Here is a 21,593-nt window from a genome sequence, read left to right as displayed (position 1 = left end):
CTGAGGGTAGCGGACCGCGACCTGTCCAGGGGAACCGCGTCGCTGGCTCCAACGGGTTTTCCCACCGTACCGGCAACCCAAGACCCGTCAGCCAGGTTAGCAGTGCCGCCACACATCTTGCGGGTGTGTGGCTAAGCCACAGACAAGAGGGAGGGCTGTCACGGGCGGTTGCGGGGCCGCAGACGCGTCCTGGAACTGCCCGTGAAGAAAACGCGATCGCACTCGATTCTCTGCATCGATTGCGCTTCAGATCACTAGAATCTGGATTCATTGTGTAGGAGTAGCTGAGCCTTTTCTCAGCAGAGAGATAGCAACAGCTTAACTGCAGGATGGCTCTTTTGATATGCTAATGAGCCTGGGCCAGGCCTGTGTCCAAGAGGATGTTTGTTCTCAATTACCTCCATTTGGTGGTCCTTTTCATACAGGGAGATCCCAGGAAGCTAGTCACAGCTTTACACCAGCCAGCCTGGCTCCAGCCTTACCAGGAAGAAATTAATGTACTATATAATCTTTTGCCCATTTACAGAATACAGTAAATAGGGTAGTTATGAGAGCGGTATCATTGGATCCGTAGGGTCATGCTGAATCTCTTGATACCAGTCGAGAGGGGCCCGGGGCCCCTACAACCCAGGTATGAATCTTCTCAGGAACCTGATCCGCTGCACTAGCCATGTCTGATATCATATTAATCGGTAGGTTCTGGGGATCGATAATATGTAATAATTATTTGTGTGCCGGCCGCGTAGGTCGGCCTAGGGAACATGTCAGGATTATGAGGTTGCTGAAAGCCCCTGCCCAGATGTGATTACCATAATCCGGCCTGGGGGCTGACTCTGGAAGCCCGCCTCTGAACTCAGCTCCATTAAAAGTGAATGAGCTGCCCGGGCAATTCAGTCCTCCAGATTCCATCCATGAGAACATTCTGCTGCCAGCCAGAGGACACATGGCTGGCGGCCATCTTGCTGAACTTTGAATTGAGCTCTGAAACAAAGGGCACATGGCTAGCGGCCATCTTGTCTAAGCTGAAGCAAAGGACACATGGCTAGCGGCCATCTTGATTGGCCATCTTCTGTAACCTGGAACAAAGAATTCTGCTGAACTTGAAACCAAGGACTTGATGATTTTCCCACAGAAGGACATATTTCCACAAACCCTAAGTATTTCTCCCTTTTATTTTTTATACTGGCTATTACTGTTTTAATAATTGTTGATTTTAATAATTGTCTGTATATATTAATTATTTATATTGCCGTGAATAAACGACTTTATCAAAGTCATTCACTGTCCGCTACCCTGCTTATCAGCCGCACAACTGAACCAGACCTCTGGAGAGACGCTACTACTATTGTTTGTTGTTGGCTAGACAGAAGAGAGTGTGTTTAACTGTTTTTATTCGCAGGACTAGTCAGTCAGCGGGCTCCTCGGGCCCATGGTAACCGAGGTGGTGGCAGTTATACCCTGAATCGTGTATAAGTTGTAATTACCGTATCTCACAGGCTCCCTTCTGGTTTGTCTGTGGCCCATTCCCAACGGTTCCTGCGCTTTGACTGCGACCAGAGCTCGCACGATCCGTGCGCTGGCACAGTTTGGAAGGCAATTTGCAGTCAGCCACCAGGGCTCCTGTGACATTAGTGTTCACTTTTATAGTGTTCTCCTCAGACAGCACACCTCACTTGCCTTGATAGTGCACGGTCTAGTCTGCGTGGCTTCTCACAGCCTTGTAGATTCCAAAAATAGAAGTGACCAGTAGAGGACCAGCAACACTATAAGGTCTCTCGGCACAGCGTATGTGAAAGGAAAGCTTTGTTTATACCAGCTGAATGTAACAAATTTGTATCGGCATGGTGGGGGAGGGGGGGGGGGAGGCAGAACCGCACTGTAACCTGCCTGTACACTGTTTACACTGTGGAGCAGAGAGAGAGAAAACATACAGACCGCTGCAGATGATTATTATTTACACATATTTGACACTATATTTCTGCTTTCTATAATTCTGAACAGATTCTAGTCGCAGTATTAGATCCAGTGAAGATTGTTTCTGTATGCTGGTTGTGCTGGGCACAGTCCTCCATAGTAATGCCCACAGTGAACACTGTTCTCTGTGAATGTCATATTTTCTTATCACAAGATATGAGAGGATGAAAAAAGCCTTTGTAATGATATTTGCTAGTAGCTACTGAAAATATAAGTAGCATTTAGAATTTTAGTTAACTTTGATAGCTGTCCTTTCAGCTTTATTTTAACAATTAAAAGTAATATTTTTTTAGTATTCCATTAGTAGAATAGAATTACCTGTACACGTTTCTTGATCCACACAAGTCAGACAGTTTTGAGGACAATGATGGCAGACACCGTTGATGTTTATGTACCTTGGAGAACAGTCACTTTTACACACGTCTTGCTCCAAAACTTGAGGTGCGTGACAAGACAAGCAATAGTCTGCATGTTTATTGCAGGTGTTGCAGTCCTCATTACATTCTGAGCAGCCCCGTCCCTGGCTGAAGAAGCCGCTGCACATGTTTGGAAAGAAAATAATCCGCTGATATCAATGTTTTAAAACAGGAGCATACAGGGCAGACACAACACAGAGCAAGATTAAACATAGCAAGCCAGTAACCACACTCACCACAGAAGGAGCAAGCAGACAAATAGTCGTTATGGCAAATGTGTCATTAAGAGAAACTTTGTATGGGAAAAGCACTGCAGGCAACATTTACTATCTGTAACTATCTGTCAGTCAATGCAGAGAACATAGGGTTTGAAAAGAGGTCTGATTAGAAATAGATATGGCATATCTTTGACAAGACGAGAGACAAAACATGTACCGTATATCACACTTTTCTCCTGGCAGACTCAAAGCGCCAGAGCTACAGCCAGTAGGGTGCGCTCTATAGGCAGTAATAGTGTTAAGGAGTCTAGCCCAAGGTCTGGCTTACTGAACAGGAAGAGCCTAGACTCGAACCCTGGTCTCCTGTGTCATATCTATCTATCTATCTATCTATCTATCTATCTATCTATCTATCTATCTATCTATTATATGTCTTTTGAGAATTCTGCAGATACTTTATTTGACACCAGCTGATCATATAGTTTATAAACATATCAAAACAAGATTTACCACAAGATTTGCCACTATGTGCCTATGTAGGACTAGGAAGAGAACATGTATGCCTGGGATTGGGCTTTAAGCAACAATGCCAGCCGATAACCCATCCATCCATTCAACAAAAAATGTAATTTTCCCTGGAGTCTCATCAAGCAGGGAGCTACCACCACAGCTGTGCAGGAGACTGTTCTTTGATGTACTGACAACAACTTATAACTTACAATTTAAAGTTTAAAAAGTCAACAAAACAGCCTTTTCATATGAATGACTAATGTGTAAGGTACTGATTCTGAGTAGCAAACTGCTCTTTTTCTCACTGTACAGCTGAACAGGATTTAAAGGACAACTGTAATGAGAGGAATATGGAGGATGCCATATTTATTTCCTTTTAAGCAATACCAATTTCCTGTCTGTCCTGCGGATCCTAAGCCTCTAATGCCTTTAGCCATAGACCCCAAACAAGCATGCAGCAGATCAGATGTTTCTGACATTATTGTCAGAACTGACAAGATTAGCTGCATGCTTGTTTCTGGTGTGATTCAGACACTACTGCAGCCAAACAGATTAGCAGGGCTGCCTGACAAAGAAATAAATATAGCAGCCTCCATATTCTTCTCACTTCGGTTGTCCTTTAACCTCCCTAGCGTTCAATTTCTGCAGGATTTCTGTGCAAAAAGTGGTTCAATTAATTTTCGTGGATTTTTTGCTTGCAGCTTACTAAAATCCATCAAGCAAGGGTCTAGTATCCATTTTGAGTATAATAAAAGTTTCAAAACAAAATCATGTCAAAAAATTAAATTAAAATTTCAACTTTTTAATCACAAATAGAAAAATCCTCCTCAAATATGAATGAAGAAATAAATCTACAGAGGCAGAAATAAATACTGTGCAGTGTTTGCCTAAAACATCTCCCTTGTGTGGTACAACAACTAAGGGCTAGTTCACATGCACACTTGCACGTGGAATGCAAAAGCAGCATTTTGATCTTTATGTTTTCCACTGTCTGGAAGCAGCACGGTCTGGTTGTTCCGTGGTCCATTAGCGCCGCACTCCTGAGTCCCCCTGTGGGATGAAAAATGACGATCGCTGGGAATCGCCGCTGAAAGTCGACAAATGCTTTTCTGCACGCTTGTAGAAAAGCATTTGGACGAGACTCTGGGCAGGTGGCTGAACCAGCGCTAAAAGTCCATACATACGCCGGTCTGAACTCTGAGTGGTGCACCATAACGACTGCCATGGCGGGGTGGTCATTATGGTCAGACCAGCGTGACTACATCAGGGGCACAATGATTGCATGAAGATCCGGTGTGTTAGATTTTTAGCAATGCCCGGGCACAGCCCAATAGCATTGTTCTCGCTGCTTCCACCACCAGAAACGTCTCCATTATGCACGCTCATTGTTTCTCCACTCCCCCCTGCATAGCAAAATACGCATTGTGTGCAAAGGCTGATGACACTTCTGTACAGCGTCGTTAGTGCACTGTCGCCTTTGGCTGATGACGCCTCTGTTGTGATGCGCGGTGGGTGGGGGGGGGGGGGGGCGAAGGGACCACAAGCGCATCTGACTTAGTGGCTTACAGTGGGTGGGGAGGTGCCAAGAACAATGCTGTTGGGTCATGCTTAGGCATAGCTAAAGGTCGACATGCGAGATCTTTAGGGATCGTCATTGGGCCACTGTACACACTCTGGTCTGCTGCACAACTCTTAGCCATCACAGCCAGACCAGTGTGGCAATAAGTCTCTGTACAATATACAGTATGGTAACTTGAATTTTCTGTAATGCTGCCTGTAATGTGTGCCTACTGCCAGTAGGTGGTGAACAAACACCATTATAAATCTTTCTATGCCTGTTTTCAGCGTAGACGGACCCAGCTCGTCAATACAACTTGTAGCAAGTTTTGTACCAACGAGTCAGCCATGTCATTACCACCAGGGAGGCTACAGTTTACTGCTCTTGATTACAGCCCCACTATGCTCCTTCTTAAAGAGGAACTGTAACGACAAAACGGCCCCTGGGGGGTACTCACCTCGGGTGGGGGAAGCCTCCGGATCCTAATGAGGCTTCCCACGCCGTCCTCCATCCGTCAGGAGTCTCGCTGCAGCCCTCCGTGTAGCGGTGACGTAATATTTACCTTCCTGGCTCCTGCGCAGGCGCTCTGACGGCTGTCGGCGCCGAAGTAGGCTGAAATACCCGATCGCCGTCGGGTCTGCTCTACTGCGCAGGCGCAAGTTTCCGGCGCCTGTGCAGTAGAGCGGACCCGACGGAGATCGGGTATTTCCGTCTATTTCCGTGCCGAAAGTCGCCACAGCGCCCCCGCTGGAGCCAGCAAAGGTAAATATTGAACTGACAGTCGGGTCTGTCGCCGGCTGTTCGGAGGGCTGCAGCGAGACCCCCGTGGGACAGAGGACGGCGTGGGAAGCCTCATTAGGATCCGGAGGCTTCCCCCACCCGGGGTGAGTACCCCCCAGGGGATCTTTTTAATGTTACAGAGTCTCTTTAACTTGCTCAATCAGATTAAAAAAAAAAGGCCTTTATTAATCAATCGATAAAACAATTAAACATCAATCAAGAGGTTTTTCATTCTTAACAGATTTTCTTTATTATGCTTTTTTTTAAATGTAATGATTAATCTATTCAAAATAATGAGTATTTATTTACTAAGGCCTCCCCAGTGGGGATATCATAAATGCACAACTCACAACTGTCCCTTTTTTGGAGGTACAGCCTTTCTTTTGGAACCAAATTCCCCTGTCCTTATTTCTTCATTTGTCATTTTCAGGACTGATGTACAGAGCTCTGTCAGTGTTTTTATTTCTCTTCTAAAAAATGTGTTTAATTGACACTAAACATTATCCCCATCCTTTAAATTAATATATTTCTTTTTTCACAAATGTTTATTTAAAGGAAAACTAATGATGATAAAAAGGACCAGTGAGGTTTAAATGATAAAGCTTTAAACTTTAAAGTGGTATAAAACTCTGACGTAATATTCAATAAAACATGTTTTCCTACTTTTTATATCCCATACAGTTATCATATTTGCTTTTGTGCATATGTATTATTATTCATTTAGAAATTACAAGTTCCCAAAGTACAATTTTTTTGCTCTGAGAGCTGCCATTTTATTCATAACTGACGTATTCATATTGTAATGTACCCAGAAGTGCTTTCTGAGTATCTGTCTGTGTTCTGGAGTGTCTGAATTGCCAGAGAATGTTTACATTCCTCACTTGATTCAATTAAGTAAGCACAAGATAATGTTATCTCCAGTTTGGATACGTCCAGCTTTCCCTGCAGGGAGCTTGCAATTTCTGTGTTTAACTAGTTGAATGCTGTTCTAGTAAAAATGGTGGTAGTATATAATATTCTGTAAATAATCTTTTAGAGCATAGAAGAAATGCTGGGTTTCATACCACTTAAAATGATAAAACTACATATTTTGCTTATGCATTCTTTGTGGTATGCGTTACTAAGCGTGTAGCAGGGGTGTGATTAGAGGTGTGGCAGGGGTGTGTCTTATATGTGTCTTTCTTATCTCCAAAAGTTGGGAGATATGTAAATGGTGCAGTGGACCTGGAATTGATTAATTAAAGTGGTCTAATATCAAAGTGGGTTGCTGATTGCTACATAGCTTTGTGTTAAAGCCAGGAAAATATGAGAGAACATAGAAATCCTATACAGACATCCTCATTGTAGTTCACTCTTGAGACCCTACAGCTACATGGCAAAAGCACTAAGCATGTATCTATAATATTTTAATGCATGGTTTATACTGTAGTAACCTAATAATGTTGAGCATAACAAGCTAATTGTTCTCTTACTCAGGACAGCTCTTAATGCATTTCCCGTCATGCAAAATATCATGTGAACACTTCAGGCACTGATTGTCTTCTGAGCACATCTCACAGTCTTCCGGACATCTTTCGCATCTCCAGTCTATGGTATTGCTGAAGGTCCTCTGTGGACAGGAGGTAACGCAGCTCTCATTGTGAAGAAATGTCCCTGCAAGAACAGATGTTTTGTAACAGTTATGAGAATATGTCTCGTTGATTGCTGGCATTTACTATAAATGTGCACTGAAGAACACTATTAAAATCTGATATCTCCAATGCCTGATATTGATCTAGTAAAGTATCGTTTAGATATGATCTCCTTGATGGATCGTGAATATTACTTAAGTATTGAAAATCTGGATCGCTTTAACGTTATATGGGAAGCCTGGTTATTACTGTATATCGAGGACATTTTTATAATAATAACTAGTTCTATTTTTTATATATCTATTATTTATGATTCTGGGGACAGAGGGTAGGGGTAGAGGGGATTCTGGAGGTTCGCTGGATCACACAAGAAGTTCAATTAGAGTAGGGTTCTGTTATTTTGTTAATGTTGTATAAGATATATTACAGAGTTTCTACTGGAAGTGTTAATTGTATTTGGCCCTATTCAGAGGCAAGACTGGTATTATAATATTGATATATGTAAAGGTATTTGTACTTGCTGAATATTCTACAATGCCATGTTTGTAATTTTCCTTTGATACACCTCAATAAACTTCGTCTATATAAAATCTGATATGACTTTTCAAAATGTTTTACATCTCTGATTTATGTACAGTCATGTGTATGGAAAGTTCATTAAACAAGTTTAATTAACGTGATACTGAGCTTGATGGATTTGTCATTTTCTTCTACTTCTTTTAAACTACTTGTGTGATGAAGGCCCAGAGAATTCCTTATTTATAGATAATATTGTTGAATATAATTCATTCCTAGACTTACCAGGATAACAGGATGTGCATAAATTAGCAGAAACACTGCAGGTCATGCAGAGATCATCACATGGAGAGAACTGGTTTTCATCGTCTGTTAGGATAAAGCACAATCATTTCAGAACAATCTTATACATCACAGATACCGGTAAGCCTATTCATTTCACACTATACGAAATCTGATGCAGAGTGAATACATATACTGGTTGGCTACTTTTTTATGCTACCAACTCCTGACTTAAAGAAAACCTGTAACAAAAAAACCTCCCATGGGGGGTACTCACCTTGGGTGGGGGAAGCCTCAGGAACCTATTGAAGCTTCCCCCGTCCTCTTCGGTCCCACGACGGCAGCGAAAATCCTCCCGGAGTGGTGGCAATGTAAATATTTACCTCCGTGGCTCCAGCGCAGGAGCAGTATCCGCTCTTCCCACGGAGATATGCGGAAATAGCCGATTTCCGTCGGGCCGCCCTACTGCGCAGTCGCATGTCTCCTGCGCCTGCGCAGTAGAGCGGACCCAACGGAGATCGGCTATTTCCGCCTATCTCCATCAGAAGAGCCGAAACATCGCCCCCGCTGGAGCCTGGAAAGGTAAATATTGAACAGGCCGTCGGATCTGTCGGCTTTGAAGGGCTGCAGCGAGACCCCCGTGGGACAGAGGAGGACGGGGGAAGCCTTATTAGGATCCTGAGGCTTCCCCCTCCTGAGGTGAGTACCCCCCAGGGGACATGTTTATTGTTACAGTGTCTCTTTAAAGATATAGCTTGACATGGCTTGATTGCCCTAATACCATCTACCAGTGGTCTGTAAAGAGTGTATGCAGATAAAAATTACTGACTGAGCTGCCTAATTATGCAACATATAATCACATCACTTTTTCTCCTAAGTTTTGCCGTTGGTGATATTTTCACATGTTATCAATAAAATGCCTTTTAAGCCTGAGCACGTCGAATCCAGTGCAGGACATTTGGCCACAGCCGGCGCCACCATAGACCGTAATAGGAATTACGGCTATAGTGGTGCACAGTGAGTAACTTCGGCGCTGAAGTTACTTTTAAAACACTGTAATTCGGCTGCCGGCAATAGCTGGAAGCCGAATTACATCATTCCCCACCATCCACATGGACCTAGAGGGGGAATAGTAATCAATGCCGTCGGGACTTGTGCAGGAGCAGGGTAAGCCGTATATCGGCTGTATCCTGAGCCCAAGTCTCCCGGCGGCGATTTCACTCGTACGCTTTAAAGAGACTCTGTAACAACAAAAACCTCCCCTGGGGGGTACTCACCTCGGGTGGGGGAAGCCTCCGGATCCTAATGAGGCTTCCCACGCCGTCCTCTGTCCCACGGGGGTCTCGCCGCAGCCCTCCGAACAGCCGGCGACTGTGCCGACTGTCAGTTCAATATTTACCTTTGCTGGCTCCAGCGGGGGCGCTGTGGCGACTTTCGGCACGGAAATAGACGGAAATACCCGATCTCCGTCGGGTCCGCTCTACTGCGCAGGTGCCGGAAACTTGCGCCTGCGCAGTAGAGCAGACCCGACGGCGATCGGGTATTTCCGCCTACTTCGGCGCCGAGAGGCATCAGAGCGCCTGCGCAGGAGCCAGGAAGGTAAATATTGCGTCACCGCTGCACGGAGGGCTACAGCGAGACCGCCGAGGGACGCAGGACGGCGTGGGAAGCCTCATTAGGATCCTGAGGCTTCCCCCACCCGAGGTGAGTACCCCCCAGGGGCCGTTATGTCGTTACAGTTCCTCTTTAAGCCACCAGCAAGAAAGAAAATACACATAATTATTATGACAGTACTTTTTCAACTACTTTTTGGTTTTGGTACGTTTGTAGTTCCAGAGAGCTGAAAAGATGATCTCCAAGGAGAAAACTTGGGAGAAAAAGTGAATTGAATAAGTCTCATGGAGAGCTCTGGTAATTAGGACAAAGGTATTTACAGCCTGTAGCTCCAACTCTAAAGATTATCAAAGCCAATTTAAGAACACCTGGCAGCCAGTTTCCAAATGTGCAGTAAGCAGGAATAAAGCAAACCTAGTGACATTAAATAAACTTAACCGCTTCTGGACTGCTGTAATTGAAATCTAGTTTGTGGCTGCTTATTCCTGACAGGGCATTGATTACCATTACCATGCTGCGTGGATCCTCCGCTCTCGTCGATCTCTCTCTTGCCGTAACCCCTTGCTCTGCCACTCTGTGAACTGCTCAGGAACCGACTTCATTGGCTCCTGACCGACTCACAGAGCTCTGCCAGAAAGTGCCGGCGGGGATGAGTGAGACCCTTTTTTTGGTACCAGCAGTCTCTGGCCCTTAAGGGGCCAGAGACTGCTGGTACAGAAAGGGTTCAAAAAATAAACAACGGAATTTGTACGACCAAACCTAAATAGAACTTTCCTGGAGTCCTACATTGTTGTTTTGCTCTTATAAAGGTTAATAATCTAGATTTGACATTTGAACCAGATCAAACTGACTGACTGTTCATTCAGCAACCACAAAGAGAAAAGCAGATCATATAAAAGGAAGCCGGGAAATTTGAGCACAGGGTGAAGCCGAAAAATGGCTCACCCTGCTATTGAAAATGTCCCTGTGGTGTAGATTACTATTCACCCTCCAGGCTGCCATGGACTCAGGGATAAGATGCAATTTGTCTGCCAGCTATTTCTGGCTGCTGAACTGCACTGTTTTTTTTATTTTTTTTTTGTTTTTTAATTTGGGCTCCATCTTTTGCCAGCAGCTAAATTACCCTCTGAGCGCCGCTATAGCCATAATTCACATTACAGTCTATGGAGGCACCCAAATGTCCGGCTCCCACCTACAATGTAATTTTTAAATAAACAGCAATGTACACATTAAAGAGAATCTGTATTGTTAAAATCGCACAAAAGTAAACATACCAGTGCGTTAGGGGACATCTCCTATTACCCTCTGTCACAATTTTGCCGCTCCTCACCGCATTAAAAGTGGTTAAAAACAGTTTTTAAAAGTTTGTTTATAAACAAACAAAATGGCCACCAAAACAGGAAGTAGGTTGATGTACAGTATGTCCACACATAGAAAATACATCCATACACAAGCAGGCTGTATACAGCCTTCCTTTTGTATCTCAAGAGATCATTATACACAGGCAGTGTGCATAGAGGGGCCAGGAAAGGGGAGATGCATCACAGAACCACAACACTGAAGAACTTGGCAGCCTTCCAGACACAGGCTGACAAGTCTGACAAGCGAGAGATAAGTTGATTTATTACAGAGACTGTGATAGTGGAAAGTGCTGCAGTAAGCCAGAACACATTAGAATATCTTTTGGAACTTGTAGGATGATAAAAAACAGGATGTAATTTTTGTTACGGAGTCTCTTTAAGGTAAAACCAGCAAACCATGAAAGATGCCTAATAGTATGCCTAACAATAACCTACCCCCCACCGATATCTGCACTGCAATCTTCACTAAAAAGTGTTTCTGTGCCAATACCTGCTCTATCGTTCTGCCAATATTTGTCACTGGCAAATTTAGTTTATAGCTTGCACCTCTGATGTCCAATTATACGTTGGGCGCCACTATAACGGCGATTAATATTGTGGTCTATACAGCATCCAAATTACCAAGTGCTTGGAGTTAACAAGTGGCTCCCAGGAGACAGACCGGTCATCTGTCATTTTATGTCACTCTGTAATACTGCCCATGCATTCAGTAGAAACATGACAAAGAAAATGTAAACTGAGTACGATTACACTTTTGTTCCTGCTGAATTAGACAAATGTTTCTCTTTTTATATATTCTGCACGTTTTTAAATGTGGCTTGTGTTATTAGTTTGGTCTCTAGGTGGCAGCATAACACCACATTTGTTGCTATAGCCTGCTAGCCTTCAAACTTAGTTTTTCATTTGCAAAGATATCTTTTAATTTTGCATTTACCTTTCCAGCAATCTAAAAAGGCAAGGTCATGATTACATCAAATAGGAATAGTGGAATATGGTGTCCACAACCAGAGTGTGAGGTGACATACTACAACATAAGTTTAGGGTCACACTAATAACTGTATGTCTTGTTTCATTTCAATACTAGGCACACACACGATACAATTTTTTGTCAGATTTTGTCATTTACCTGCCAGATCGAATTTTTTCAACATGTCCGATCTGAATTTCGTTTGATTTTCCGATCGATTTCTGTTCACTTCTATGGAAATCGATCGAAATTCAGATCGGACATGTTGGAAAAAATCGATCATGCCATAGATAATTAAAAAGCCAAGTTCCTAAGGTAACAATATATGTTGTTTCTTTCATATTCTGTCCCTTTGTTTTCATTTTACAAGTCTTTTATTGTGGTACAGAATATGCAAAAATGTAATTGCCTTTGATTCAGTTTGTAACTAAAAAGAATACACAAGACATGGACCTCAACCCTAAAACTCTATTCAGGGACCATTCACACTTAAAATCGCAAAACGCCGGCGATTACCGACGTCTTGCGGGAGTGATTTTCCCGCGATTAGTGCGGAAAAATCACTGGACACTGCGGCGGTTTTGGAGCGATCGTGATTAGCTAATCACGATCGCAAATCGCGTAACGCTCGTCGCCGGCAAACCACTGCATGCAGCGCGGTTGCGGTTATCGCTAACCGCAACCGCTGCAGTGAGAACACTGCCACTCGCTACATTGTGTAGCGGTTCTTGCAGAACCGCTAGCGGTTTGCGGCTCGATTCCCGCTCAGGTGAGAACGGGCCCTCAGGGTGGAGCACACCAGAGCGGTTCTGAAGCTTTTTTTTAAAACGCTTGCAGGGGGAAAACTGCTTGGCTAATGAAAGTGAATGGGATGGTGCACACCAGAGCGGTTGGTTTTTTCCACAAATGCAAACTCGGGGGCTGCAGCATTTTTTAGATTTCTGAGGCGGTTCTGCCTCAATGTTAAAGTATAGGAAAGTGGAAAACCGCTCTGGAAAACGCTAGATCAGAGCGGTTTTCCAGGCGTTTTTGTTACAGAAGCTGTTCAGTAACAGCTTTATTGTAACAATATTTGTAATCTTCTACACAAAAACGCTCCAAAAAATGCTAGGCATGTTTAGAAAACGTCTCTAAACATGCCTAGAATCGCTCTGAAATCTGCTTCAAAAACCTCTAGCGTTTTTCAGATCTGCTAGAGGTTTTTGGTGTGCACTGGGCCTTCTACTACTTATCACGGTTAAAATGTTATCGCATATGTCTCTTGTAGTTTTTTCCCAAACTTTCCTAAATTTGATCATAATTTTGAAAATGACTTTTTTTATGTCAGACTGAGTTTGTCCTTACCTATTTTTTATGTGATGTGTGTCCAAGCTTTAAGACCCACCAAAATGTATTCTACAACTCATCACGATTAAAGTTATACCACATGTGCCTCATTTAGTAACAAACTGGTGGTGCACTCTCCACAAACACACTGGACGTTTATAAACGTCCAGTTGTCATTAAGTGGTTAAAACGCATACAAATGTTTATACATTTTGGACTATAAGACTCACTTTTTCTCTCCCAAAAGTGGGGAAAAAAGTCACTGCATCATGTAGTCCAAATGCAGGGAGTTTCTGACTTGTGAACACCTGTCAATATGAACCTCCAACCCGCTGCAATGTCGGGGACTACCTGTACGATGCCCATGCAGAGGAGGACACAGGGGGACAAACGGAGGACACAGGGGGGCACAAAAAGGGCAAAAAGGAGGAAACAAAGAGGACAGAGGAGGACACAGGGAGACACAAGAGGTACAAGGGGGCATGAGGTACAAAGGGGGCATAATCTACAAGATGCCCCTTCACCATGGATGCACCAGGTTTAGTATATATTTTTTTACCCTGGTTTTTGTCCTCTAAACCTAGGTGTATACTATGATCAGCGTCTTATAGTCCGAAAAATACGGTATGTTCTCATGGCCACGCTCCCTGCCATGGACGTACGCAGCTGTACTGCGCCTGCATGAGTACAGCTTTGCCCACGCAGTAAGCTGAAACCACTCATTCTTGCTGAAGCCAGTGATCATTCATTCACTTTGATCAGCTTTGGGAACATGTTTCCACTCACCATCAGTGCTCGGCGGCAATGAAAACAAGGGAGTGTGTACATACACCAAGAATCCAGAACTGGTTAAAGGCCAAGTTCTGACACACTTTTTATATGTTCGCACTATATAAATACTAAATAATAAAAATGGTTTGAACAAAACATTATTATGCATTTATGCTAGGTACACAACATGCAATTTCCATTCAGATCAATGGGTCAAACGGATAATTAAAGATAAAAAGACTTGTACAAATGTTGCTATTTATGCAAAATATAAAAGAAATGTGCCTGCTATACAAGTACATGGATTCCTAAGCCCTCCTTTGTGACCTCCACCTACCTAATCACTTGCCTCCTTCCATGTCCCCCCCCCCCCCCCCCCCTTTCCAACACACAAACTCTTCAAATCAGTCGGCAACCATGCTTCCCTACAAGATACTGACAGCCGTGATATGTTATGAGTCATGAGAGGTTGCACGAAGGGGGGAGGGAGCGGCAGAGCAATCAGTCTCCCCTGGCATGCTCATGATGTCACTGAAAGGATAGTGTCTCATTAGGGGGTTCCAGACCAGTGTCGTAACGACTAACGGGACAGACATCCAGTGGTGACCAGCTAAGGATGAAAATAGAATGCAGAAGACAGAAGAAATGTAGAATTTAAATGATAGAAGAGAACATAGCAAGGAATAGCAAATAAGCTTGTAGATGAAATGCCAGTGTAAGGAAGTTAATAACAAATAATGAAATATTTGCCTCCTCCTTCCCTAGCACAAGGTGGGAATGAGTGCATTCACATTAACTTTGGAAAAGAGCAATTTGCAATCCCTGGGATTTTATCAGCCTGTATGAGGACAATAGCTACTGACACCTTGCACATGGTTATGCACATAATGCTTTTAAAAGTGACATTGTTGGCCATTTACTTGATAAATGTGTGGCCAGGGTGCCATCTTGCCACTGCAGTGGCTGGTGGCGTACAGGGAAATGTACACGTATGTGCACTGGTTCCTTAATCAGCTGAATGGAGTCATGTATATTAGCAGCGGGCCTAGACTTCACGAATGCGATAGTCTGCACTGTATGTGGCTTCTCACCTAGTTTTGGCAGCACGGAGATGAGAGATTGTGAAGTCTTTAGCTTTAGTAAATCACCCTCCAAGTCTGTTTTCTCAAAAACCCATTGTAGCATTTAAAGGTGCTTACATCCTTATCAGAGCTGTAGTCGATAGCGCAAGACAGATGCTGTGCCATGAAGTTGAATAATGTGAATAATCCATCAGTAGCTTTTGTTTAGTCTGCTCTGCTTCCTGCAGAATATGGCTTAAATCCTATTTATTAAAATGACCTGAGCGTTTTTCTCTTTTTTATAAAAGTGGAGTGTGAATATATTTCACATTATAGCCGTGATTTAAGAAATAGTGCTTTTCGTGCAACTGAATATGCAAACACATTTCCCTGGAAGTACCGTACATGATGATCATTATCTGCACAGTGTGATTGTCAGAATAATGGAATGTTTTCCCTTTTTATGTCATATGAAATTATATAAACATTGCCTACAGCGAACAAGAAACAAAATAACTATATCACACTTCAAACAATGAAGCTTAAGTGGATGAAGGGCCATTTTAAGGAAGTGCGTGGATGATAAACATGCTGACATGATGCAGACACCAATATGCTCTTAATGTGGAATTGAAACCTTGGTTGTTTGATGCATGCATTCCTGCTGATGCTATAAGCTTATGAAGGATAGCTTATGCAGCAGCTGTCAAACTTTACATGAACTCTATGCATGACCAGCATCTTAAGTCAACAGCCAGCTATAAATACATGCAGGGACAAGATCTTCAAAAGTAGCCAATCACAGAAAGGTGTAGGGGAAATGATTTAAGATTTAAGTTAGCCATGTATGGTGTGGTAAAGGTGGCCATACAATGGTTGATGTGGCCAACATATTGAAACACGTTGGTGGGAGTGGTTTGAGCATGCATGCCACGTGCACCGCCGCTGAGACCCAGCTGCCCTGGCATCAGTTGTGATCGGCAGTCTAACATGCTATCTGGTTAGCCTTTTCCTCCCAGCGTACCGGTCCATCTTGAGCCTTCTCCACAGGAGGTAGTAAGAGTATTTATGCCATTCACCCCGCTGTAGGCTGGATTGGGATACGGTGCTGTTGTGCACTTTGTGTGCTTGAGTATGAGTTTCTGATATAGTGAACTTGTGTGAACGTGAGGGCGTTCCATTTGGCTCCAATGCTTCCTCCTCCCAGACTGGGGGAGGGGGGGTGGAGGGACTTGGTGTGATGTGCCCCGTCTGGCTGTTCGGGGCAAGGGGTGCAGAGTGCAGGTCCCGGGCACCAGGGAGCTGGGTCCAGGCAGCGGCACTAAAGAGGGGGTAGGACAGTCCTTGTGAAAAGGAGAGAGAATGTGGTATGAATGGGTATGTCTGAGGATCCGCCTTATAATTGGAGACTCTCTTTTTATTGTGCTTGTTTCCCTTGTTGCTTTGTTTTTGTCGTTTGGGTTTTTTGGAGATGGGGTTGTTCGTTCTTTTTTTTTCTCGCTTTATAAAGTTATTAAAAAAGAGTGGGTTATCTCTTCATATTCAAACAATGATGCAAACTAACATCCCAGCACAAAGAAGTTTGCAATGAGTGCTTCAAAAAAAAATCTGTTCTTTCCCTAATTTACACTGTAAGGTATCACTTTTAGTACATTGACAGCACTGATTTTGATAAAATCGTACTGTGCTCTTGCAGCTCTGTTCCAGGTGTAAGAGAGTTGTATTGAGAAATGATTGTATATCCTTATCAAGTAGTAACTGCAATGTGACCAGTAGAAACCAAAGCAGATTCTTGTCAGTAACAAACACAAGCAGGTGTAGATTAGAAACCGAGAAAAACATAAGCAAGTGTAGATTGGAAAGCGAGAGGCAGGAATCTGAAAAAAACTGTTGACACTGCTCCCGGTTCAGTTATGGTTTAATAGCTTTACCATTCTTAGGAACTGAGCCTGACACATACGTTAACATGTCATCCCAAGAGAATGCACTGCGGCAGGCAATGATAATTGTCATGGAACATAAGCTTTATAGATGTAATTGTATGTGAGCTTTTAAGGCCTTGCAGAGTCTCTTGGGCCAAGATTACTCTAAAATATTATCTGGTGGGCTATTTTTGAGTGGATGTACAAATCTTTTATTGCCAAGGTGATTTTCTATTTTTTGCAATACAGCACTATTTTTATTGTACATAACCTAGCAAAGACCCTGGACAACCTCATGCTAAAAATTACAAAATGGAATTGCTCATGAAGTGCTTATTTTTCAAGTACCAGCAGCAACCGGGGACCTTTTAACAATAACTGTAATGGGTAATGAGACAATTGTAAGAACTGATTTTAAAGCCGTTTGAAAAAGAAATTGATTCAGAAGCCATCACATGATCAAGGTGAACTGGAGACATACATTTTCGGCTTATGTAGTAAGGAGTTGCAAAGATGGTGTACAAAATCCAGTAGATTATACCAACTCTTATTTATTTACAGCACACTTGAACTCAAAAAAGTACAAGAGTTAGCCATACCTGGGGCTTTTACCAGCCCGACCATACACCTCCTTGATTTAGCTCTGCACATATGTGGTTTGGAAAGCATTGTGACCACGCATGTGCAGAGCGTCCCCATCTTACTCTTGGTGAGTATACAGCAAGTATACAGCAGTATACTCTTGGGGAGCAACTCACATGTTCTGCTGGCCCTGCTAGTTAGGTGAGTCCTGTCAGGTAAAAAGGGTGCAGCGCAGCTAAGAACATTTGGATACCCCCATAGACCATAACATGAATTATGGGTATAGCAGCGCTCAGTGAGTATTTTGGGCGCCGGCAAAAGATGGCGCCCAAACTATGATAAAAACTGTGAATTTTGGCCACCAGCAATGATAACTGGAAGTGAAATTGCATCTTACCCCCACTGTACGGTGCCTTAGAGGGGAAATAGTAATTAACGCTGTCGGGAAATTTGCCACCGCAGGGTGAGCTTCAGCTTCCTCCTGCACCCAAATTTCCTGGGGCTCCTTTTACATGTATGCTATGTGAGTTACATGCACTGGGTCACTGAGAGGATGCAGCCACAGGGATGAAGGCTGGGAGCAGGCAGACTGATGGAGGAACTGATGGTGAGCTGCTCCGCTGCCAATACTCTACAGAGGACCCTGGGTACTACTATACAATTGTGTGTGTGGGGGGCAGGGGAGACCTGGGGGGTCCACTAACAGCCTCTAGGGGGCTGGGGAGTATAAGAAACAATGGGGGCCTTATGCCACTTATGAAAAAGGGGATGTAAGGGAGGCCCCATGTCACTGTGCTTACGGCCCAATTAAACCTAGCACCACTGGCCTGGAATGCTCAGATGAGAATTGGAGGCCTGGGTAGGGATTGTAGAGGATGTCATGCATAATACAGTTCCAGTCTTCTCAGTGAGGAAACAGCAGTGGTTGGACAATACATTCTAACTGGTCTAATCATTTTAGCCTGTAAATGCTTGGCTGCACACATACAGGCATGAAACTGTCATCTGCAGAAAAATGGCTGAGTTGGATGCCTGTCGTCTTATATCTACCTCTAGTCACATTAGGGCACATGGCACCTATGGAACATAGTAAACTGTACCCTTGCTTCAGAAACAGCGAACTAGTTACAGATGAACCTAAAGTAGTGCCCCCTGTTTTTAATACTCTTGCATTTAAAAAGTTACCAATGTAAAGAGAAAGTGTCCATTCACTAATCTTGGACCACTCAGAATGCATAGTGCAGTATAAAAAGGCAACACTTTTCTGTGACTTACCATCCCAGTATTTTCCCAGTGGAGGCTCTGCCTTGGATGGATTCACACACTTTCCATTTTTCAACTCATAATCTGTTTTGCAAGTTATACACTCATCATAGTCCGGTCCAGTGCAAGATTCACATTTTCTGTAGCATGTGTCACATTCTCTGTCATCAGCATAAAAGCCTTGGCCACAGTCACTTATGCATGTTCCACCTGTTGCACAGACAAGATATAGACTTCTTGAATTCTGTGTGATATACAGTATTACTATTTTTAGAATCCCTGTTGACCCTTAGTGCTTTATTCACATATGACTTTTAGAAGCAGCAAGAAGCACAAACCTTCCAATCTTACTTTAAGCTAGATACGCACCATTCAATGTCCCGTCAGATTGACGGGTCGATCATTTCCAACATGACCGATCTGCTCCCGATCGATAACGAGATCAATTTTGTGCAATAGTGATCTGAGAATTGATCCCATCAACCTAGGAGCAGAGTGGACGTGTCGGAAATGATTGATTTGGCCTGTCGATCTGATGGGAAATGTAATATATTCTTAGCATTAGGTTTCAGGCAACAGATTCAGCAATGAGGGCTTGTGCATACGGTGGTTTGCAAAAGTATTCGGCTCCCTTGAAGTTTTCCACATTTTGTCATATTACTGCCATAAACATGAATCCATTTGATTGGAATTCCACGTGAAAGACCAATACAAAGTGATGTACACGTGAGAAGTGGAACGAAAATCATACATGATTCCAAACATTTAAAAAAAAAATAACTGCAAAGTGGAGTGTGCATAATTATTCAGCCCCCTGAGTCAATACTTTGTAGAACCACCTTTTGCTGCAATTACAGCTGCCAGTCTTTTACGGTATGTCTCTACCAGCTTTGCACATCTAGAGACTGAAATTCTTGCCCATTCTTCTTTGCAAAACAGCTCCAGCTCAGTCAGATTAGATGGACAGTGTTTGTGAACAGCAGTTTTCAGATCTTGCCACAGATTTTCGATTGGATTTAGATCTAGACTTTGACTGGGCCATTCTAATACATGGATGTGTTTTGTTTTCAACCATTCCATTGTTGCCCTGGCTTTATGTTAAGGGTCATTGGCCTCAATTCACTAAGCTTATCTCCTGTCTTTAATAACTCTTCTAGAGTTGTTACCATGGTGATAAGGCATGTAGTATTCAGGAAACATTTTACCTCAGGCAAACCTAAAGTTAACGCTTCTGTCTTTAAGTTAACTCTTCAATCCTTAAAATAACTCCAGAGTTAAAGACAGGCTGTTTATTAACTGCATGTGAAAATAACTACAGAGGAGGTAAATTACCGTATTTTTCGGACTATAAGACGCTCCGGACTATAAGACGCACCTGTTTTTAGAGGACAAAATCCAGGGAAAAAATATATATACTATATATACTAAACCTGGTGCATCTGTAGTGCAAGGGCATCTTATGGCCCTTCCACCCTCGCCTTATGTGTTCTCTGGTGTCTCCCTGTGTCATTCTTTCTCTGTCCCTGTGTCCTCTGGTGTCCCCATGTCCTCTTATGTCCCCGTGTTCTCTGGTGTCCCCCTGTGTCATTCTCTGTCCCCCTATGTCATTCTGTGTCCCCTTGTGTCATTCTCTGTCCCCCTGTGTCCCTCTATGTCCTTCTGTCATTCTCTGTCCCCCTGTGTCCTCTTGTGTCATTCTCTGTCCCCCTGTGTTCTCTGGTGTCATTCTCTGTCCCCCTGTGTTCTCTGGTGTCATTCTCTGTCCCCCTGTGTTCTGCTGTGTCATTCTCTGTCCCCCTGTGTTCTGCTGTGTCATTCTCTGTCCCCCTGTGTCATTCTCTGTCCTCCTGTGTCATTCTCTGTCCCCCTGTGTCATTCTCTGTCCCTCTATGTCCTCCTGTGTCATTATCTGTCCCCCTGTGTCCTCTGGTGTCCCTCCTCCTCTGTCATTCTCTGTCCCCCTGTGTCCTCTGGTGTCCCTCTATGTCCTCCTGTGTTATTCTCTGTCCACCTGTGTCCTCTGCTGCCCCCCCTGTGTCCTTATCTGTCCCCCTGTGTCCTCTGCTGTCCCCCCTGTGTCATTCTCTGTCCCCGTGTTCTCTGGTGTCCTTCTATGTCATGCACTGCCCCCCCCCCCCCCCGGGTCATTGTGTCCCCCTGTTTGCGGTGTCTGTGTTTGCCATTAACATTAGTGAATGAGGAGACCACCAGATATTAATATGGTGCAGTAATCAGGGCGCTGAACCAGCGCCGAGTGAGAGAACAACAATGAAAAGCACGTGTGTAAGGAAAGATGGCAGATCGCTGCATTAGCTTACCGAAGAGGAAAGTATGGAAGGAATACAGCGCAAACGCCACCGCTACCATGCGGCTTTCACTAGGTTAGATGACAGCAAAGCCATTGACCAATCAGGTGGGGGAGCGCTGCCTCAGTCAGCCTATCCCAGCGCATACGGCTACTGCCGGTTTGTTACACCGCCCGATAGTCCCGTGGGCGGGATCATGCTCGTCATTGCGGCCAATCACTGCACTCCCAGCTACTGAGGGCGTGCAGTGATTGGCCGCAATGACGAGCATGATCCCGCCCTCGGGACTATTGGGCGGTGTAACAAACCGGCAGTAGCCGTATGCGCTGGGATTGGCTGACTCGGGCAGCGCTTCCCCACCTGATTGGCCAATGGCTTTGTTGTCATCTAACCTAGTGAAAGCCACATGGTAGCGGTGGCGTTTGCGCTGTATTTCTTCCATTCCTTTCTCTTCGGTAAGCTAATGCAGCGATCTGCCATCATTCCTTACACACGTGCTTTTAATTTATTCTGATTACTGCAGTATAATAATATC

The 21,593-nt window shown here is 43.8% G+C and overlaps 1 protein-coding gene across 2 annotated transcripts in view; it reads right to left on the bottom strand.

Moving 5' to 3' along the window:
- Window positions 1-21,593, bottom strand: part of PCSK5 (proprotein convertase subtilisin/kexin type 5) — a 639,880-nt gene that overhangs the window by 35,956 nt on the left and 582,331 nt on the right. For both annotated transcript variants that reach the window (XM_068236619.1, XM_068236629.1), the window contains exons 27-30: window positions 18,765-18,962; window positions 7,889-7,972; window positions 6,929-7,109; window positions 2,293-2,510 (exon numbers count right to left, since the gene is read on the bottom strand). In XM_068236619.1, coding sequence (XP_068092720.1) covers window positions 2,293-2,510; window positions 6,929-7,109; window positions 7,889-7,972; window positions 18,765-18,962 — 681 coding nt within the window. The remainder of the gene's footprint in view (window positions 1-2,292; window positions 2,511-6,928; window positions 7,110-7,888; window positions 7,973-18,764; window positions 18,963-21,593) is intronic.

Source organism: Hyperolius riggenbachi, chromosome 1 (assembly GCF_040937935.1).
Source record: "Hyperolius riggenbachi isolate aHypRig1 chromosome 1, aHypRig1.pri, whole genome shotgun sequence".
NCBI lineage: Eukaryota > Metazoa > Chordata > Amphibia > Anura > Hyperoliidae > Hyperolius > Hyperolius riggenbachi.
The sequence above is the reverse complement of the archived record's forward strand: the minus strand, read 5'-3'. Positions and strand labels throughout refer to the sequence as shown.